General features: G+C 57.8%; 1 protein-coding gene across 1 annotated transcript in view; it reads right to left on the minus strand.

Annotated features, from left to right (window-relative positions):
* Positions 1-2,097: 2,097 nt before the first annotated feature.
* Positions 2,098-5,709, minus strand: part of LOC104511536 (KN motif and ankyrin repeat domain-containing protein 3-like) — a 5,472-nt gene continuing 1,860 nt past the window's right edge. Inside the window, 9 exon segments of the mRNA XM_010154193.1 lie at positions 2,098-2,228; positions 2,312-2,426; positions 2,517-2,698; positions 2,987-3,154; positions 3,463-3,682; positions 4,035-4,122; positions 4,634-4,843; positions 4,990-5,089; positions 5,304-5,706. Coding sequence (XP_010152495.1) covers positions 2,098-2,228; positions 2,312-2,426; positions 2,517-2,698; positions 2,987-3,154; positions 3,463-3,682; positions 4,035-4,122; positions 4,634-4,843; positions 4,990-5,089; positions 5,304-5,706 — 1,617 coding nt within the window.

Raw genomic sequence — 5,709 nt, forward strand, 5'->3', positions numbered from 1 at the left:
TAGGCAGATAGTGAGCATGGCTGTTAGGGCTGGTGTTGAGTGTTGTAGAGTTTTTTTCCCTCCTGTGGGTGTTAGTAGTGCCCCAGTCAGCTCATGGGCAGCCTGAGATGAGTTTTGTGCTCTAGAGAAAGTACTTGGCAATATGTACTTGTGCTGTTCTGTGATCCAGTTCTTGATTCTTCTCTGGTGGTTTCGTTTCTGAGCATCAGGTGTGTCTGTGCTCCCCTGGTTTGTGTAATGCAGCAGAGCTCTCAGGAACTAGCTGTGGGCACACGAAGTCCACGTCAGAGTTTAATTCTCTGGCTGCTGCTAGTTCCCCACACAGCTTTAGCAATGACTAGAACATGCAGACAACTGCTCAGGGTAAGCGCTCTGCCAGGCTGTTCCTTGTCTGAAGCTGTTCAGGGGGTTTTAGCTTGAGGCAGACAAAGAGGCAGGAGACTGCCGATGGTCACTGTAATATTTCAAAATAATTTTATTTTAAATTTTATTTATATCTTAAAAATAAACATCAGTATTAAAATACCAGTGAACCTGTGAAACTGAAGCAGTGAGTACAGAATACATAGAGCAGTGTACTAGAGAGTGGCTGTGAGCATTGTATGTTAACATCAGTGCAAAGCTGAACAGGCCCACTGCAAGGACAGCAGCATGTTGTCCAGAATGACTTTCTTGGGGAGTGTTTCCCAGCTTACAGTATGGCTCAGACCAGGCCTGTGTGGGGCAAGAGTGATGGTGGGGGAAGCTGGGCCAGGGAGCAGAAATGGGGACTGTGATACGCATTACCTTTGTGAAGGATTTGGAGAGTGGAGCCTGCTTCACGTTAAAAAGCCTTTTTTCTTCTTCCTCTCAGTCCTTAGTCCTTACCTTGTCTCTGGGGACCCTGCCCGGTGCACACACACTTGCACAGACGCACACATGTCCTCCGACATACGTGTCCATCTCTGTGGACCCTAGGCTCTCTCAGCTCTTCCTGCCAGTCTTTTTGTCCTGGAGCTATCCTCAGCTGCTCCTCCCTTTTGGGAAGAAAAGTGGGCAGAGAGGGACTTGGTTGTGGGCTCTGGTTGTCTTTGCAGTCAGTGACTATGAGATTGTTTAAAAAGGGAAATGTTTAGGCCCTAACTGCCATCTTTTCAATGGGAGAAGGTCCCCGTTCCCTGTGTGGGGTATGGCTCAGGGGGAAGGCTCAGTCCCTAAACGCATTCATGGCTCTTGGCCCCCCTCTGTCATCTTGGCTGCACCCCTAAGTGCTCAAAGTTTTGCTACCACTGAGCAAATCAAATCACCAAGTGATTTCATGTTGAACTCCATCCTTTGAATAAGTAATACTTTTGTGTGTGTGTGTGCATGAAAAAAATATTCAGATTTTAGCCAGGAAGGGAAATGCCACAAAAGCAGGGCAAGTATTTCAGCCTGGAAGTGTTCCCAGCCTGCGTTTGAGGCAGCATTAACCAGCTGGTTTGTGTCCCCACTCCTGTCATGTGTGCTGACGTCTTGCCTGTTGAGCACTGCTGCCTCACCACAGAGCAGCAGGGTCCAGGAGCAACACTCGCCCTCCCATGGCCCTGCTTCCCATCAGGGGCTCTGCTGCTTTCTTGGAGCTGTTGGGAGCTGGCTGAGAGCAGAAACCAGGTGCGATTTCTGCTGGGTTTGCTCTCTGCTGTTCCAGCGAGTTAGCATCTTGCAGAGGGCTTGGAGGCAGCCCAGCTCAAGCAGTTGTGGGGAGCAGAGAGGATGGGGCTGGCTTCTGCTCCCTGCATCTCCCACCCTGAGGTCCCTTGATGCTTGGCTCCTCTGTCACTCGATGGAGTGAGGTGGCCACGCGTGGCCTGCTTCCAGCAGCAGAGATGGGCGAGTGAGGCCCAGGGACACCCCATCTCTAGTGACAGGAGGATTAAAGCATGTATAGCCATAGAGAGCGATTCAGCACGCAAAGGAGTGGCAGGAGAGTGGACAATACAGCCTCATGCCGATGGTGGACGGCTGGCACCTGACTGGCCCCTGGCTGGATCCGCAGGTCCCTCTAATTTGGTTTCTTTGGGCTCCCAGGGCTCTTCGTGGCTATTGGTGATGTCCCCTGATGCAGAGAGAGCAGAGTCACAAAATAGCACCAAAGCCCCTGCCAGTGGTCAGGGCCAGCCAGGCTTGTTCCATGCTACCAAGGATGCACTGAGCATGTGGCACCTGAGATGCATCATCTGTCACAGCCCTGTCCCCTCCCATGGGGCCACCTGCCACCACGCAGCTCAGCGGTGGTATGGTGTCACATCCATGGCCCTTGTGTGGCACAGGGCAGGTGGCAGGAGCTGGGGGGCTGTGGTACTCACGGGCAGCTGTGTTTTCGTGCCGTTGAGGTGGGCGTAGAGGAGCACAGCGATGTTGCTGTGACCGGCCTCCAGCGCGATGGCAATGGCATTGTTACCGTCCTAAAAACGAAGGGAGAGCAGTTGGAAAGAGGTCTGGAGATGGGATGCAGGGTAGGCGAGTGTGCCCAGGTCCTGTTGGCAGAGGCTTACGCTGTCCACGATGTAGATGTTGCAGGTGGGCTGAGCCAGCAGCAGCTTCACCGTCTCCACCCGGCCATGCTCGCAGGCACACATCAGCGCAGTTGAGCCCTCCTCGTCCTGCAGGTTCACGTCAGCTCCACAGGCGAGCAGGGCTTCCACCATCTCCTGCCGGCCGTGGCTTGCAGGCAGCCCTGCGAAGCAAGGGATGCTGCCAGGCTGCTCCTGCCCCGGCTGTGCCACCCACTCTTCCCACTGCCCAGGGAGGGACCACTGCTGTCTCCAGTGCCCACGCGGTCTCTGAGCACCTCCTCAGCTGGAGATGAGGTGTGGGTGAGACACATGAGCTCAGGTGCCAGGCAGAAAGAGCTCCTCATGCAATGCCCTCCCCGTGTACTGGCCTCTCCAGGTTTTGGAGCCACAGTCCTGCCCTTAAAGGAGCCAAGTGTGGCCCTGGCAGGGCGTGGGGAGAGGGTCAGGACATAGTGGCACCCAGCCCGCACCAACCTGGCTAGCCTTGGCGTTGACATTGCCCATGCTGAAGAGCTTCCTGACCACTTTCATGTCGTCTTCCTGCTCAACAGCTGCCAGTGCTGCCAGCATGAGCGCTGTGTAGCCGGCTTTGTTCTGGTGGTCCACGTTACAGACCCCTGCGAGGATAGGCAGAGCTCAGGGTGCTGCAGGGCTGCTGGGAGGCACAGACAGAGCCACATGCCTGTCTCCTGCCCTGCCCAGGGTGCCACGAGCCGCCCCACAGCCATGGACCTGCTGATCTGTCTTCCCTACTAAATGTGGGCTGCCAAAGGGTGTCATCCCAAACCCCCCCACCTGTGCATGGACAACCCAGGACAGCTGTCAGCGCCTTCCTGCCCCGCATAACTGGCATGGCCAGGATGTAAACGGGGGTACAGCGTGGGATGGTGCCAAAGGGACATTTCTGGGGATAGAGGTCACTGACCTGTGTCCAGCAGCAGCCGCACAATGTGGAAGTTGGAGTGGGAGACGCTGTAGTGCAGGGCCGTGTTGCCGTTCCCGTCTGCCAGGTTCACCACGTGGGCCAGGAGAACTGGTGAGACCTCAGCAAACGCCAGGAGGTGGTCGGCAACCATGTCAGGGACAGACAATTTCTGGCTGGACAGACGGAACCACTCCTGCAGGACCAGGCTGCTGCTGGCGAGCTGTGGATGGCAAGTGGCACTAAGGGGCTGCAGCTGCCCCGTAAGTCTCTGCACAGCTCCTGCCCTGGCACCCACCCCCCCACACTGCTGGCCCTGGCAGGGAACAGAAATTCTGCTGCACAGAGGGGACTGGGTGAAGGCAGGACCCTGAAACCCCAAAACCTTGCTGGGAAGGCCCAAGCTGAGTCCACATGGGTTTTGGGGTATCTGGGACAAAGCCAGGAGCAAAGGGCTGTGTTCTGGGGAATGGTGCTGAGCTGGGCTTTGCTGGCCCATCTTTGGGGAGGGCCAGCCCTCGGGGGGACCCCATCAGGGGCCAGGCGAGCTGTCCCACCCACAGCACTCCACTCACCACCTCTTTGCTCTTGGTGACACTGGGGTGGCCCAGGTGGGTCTTGACAATGAGGCAGGCCTCCCGCATCCTGGGGCTCAGCTCGAACCTGGGGAAAGCATGAGGGTGTCTGCAGTGCTGAGCTGCATCACCCCACCAAAACCGTGCTGGCAAGGGGCACCCCAAGAGCCCCCACAGAGGTTTTGCACCTGCCCCTGATGCCTCAGCCTCCACGAGCAACAGCCAGCCCGATGGCTGCACCCTGACAGCTTCAGCCTCTGCAAACCACTACTGAACCAAGCCTTATACGGCTGTGCTCAAGCGTAATTTATCCATTTCCAGGACAATTTTTTTCCTTTCGTTGAAAAATGCTGTTAAGAGCTCTTGGGTTTCCCTCCCCCCAAACTATCTTCAGCAAAGAGGCAGCTGGGTCCTTGGTGTCATCCTTTCTTTAGAGGACCTGGAAGGATTTTTTTCTTGCTGAATGATTTCTGCAGGAGCTGAATGTTTTTCCCATCACCTGCACAAAAATAGGGCCAATGCCCTGCGCTGGCAAGGCCGGTGCCAGCCCGGGGCTCCCGGCTGCGCAGGGTGATGGAGCCTTCCACATCAGCACTTACTTCTCCTTCACCTCCTCCGGCTTTGGCAGGGTCACGCTGGGCCCCTCGCACTCTTGTCCCAGCTCACACTCGCCTTCCCCGGCCTCCTCGTCAGAGGTTTCAGTGTCCCCTTGCTCCTCGCTGTCAGAGCTGTTGGCCAAAGCCTTCTCGGAGGAGCTGTCTCCTTCCTCGTCCTCTTCCTCCTCCTCCTCACTGGATGTGCTCTCGTATCTGCATGGAGGGAGGATGGTCAGTGGCAGTGCAGTACCCAGCTGGTCCCCTCCAGGCTCCCCACTGCCACTGCCCCCAGCCCAGGAGGGGGATGCCAGGGGGTTGGGGCTGTCTCAGGGGAGTGGCGGGAGCCCCTTGGCACATACTCCCCGTTCAGCACGCCCACAAACTGCAGGCTCTTCTTGCTGCCCTCAGCCTCGCTCCTGGGGGGACCATCCCGCTTCTTCATGATGGACTTCAGGGCTCCTGGGGGCAGAGAGATGGGTGTCAGGGGCCAGCAAGCAGGAATCTCCCAGCAGGGCTGCTCAGGCATCCCAAACTGCCAGACCCCAGGGCAGGTGCTGTGACACAGGTGGCGTTGGCCCTGCAGGCACTGTCCCCAGCAGGGCCACCCCACCATCTCCCTTCCCGCAGGAATGTCCCAGTCCAGACCCCGGTCTCATCCCCAACGCCAACTCACCGGCCACATTGCTCAGGGCAGCTCTGCCGTCCCGTGCTGGGGACGGGTCCTGGCTGCTGAGTGTCCTCTCTGGCATGGCTGGGCTGGGCTGAGCTGGGCTGCCCTGGCACGTCCCCACCATTGCTCCTGAAAAAAAGGGGCTTCTCGGGGCATTCCCCACGCCGTGCTCTGTCTCCTTGGCTGCCAGGCCAGTGCTGCCCATGTCAGTCTGGCTGCCCTTGTCCTCATGCCTGGCAGCCGAATCGGGGCCGACCGCCATGTCCCGCCCATCCGGGCGGCAACCCACCCCTACGCAGGTGGTCGACGGGCAGCACTCCACACCTGCCTCTACAGTCTCCAGGGGGTCACCCACGGCCTGGCTCTGTGTCACCACCGCCCCCTCCACCAGCGCCTCAGCCACTTGCTG

The sequence above is a fragment of the Eurypyga helias genome, unplaced genomic scaffold (assembly GCF_000690775.1).
Source record: "Eurypyga helias isolate BGI_N326 unplaced genomic scaffold, ASM69077v1 scaffold28100, whole genome shotgun sequence".
In the NCBI taxonomy this organism is placed as follows: Eukaryota; Metazoa; Chordata; class Aves; order Eurypygiformes; family Eurypygidae; genus Eurypyga; species Eurypyga helias.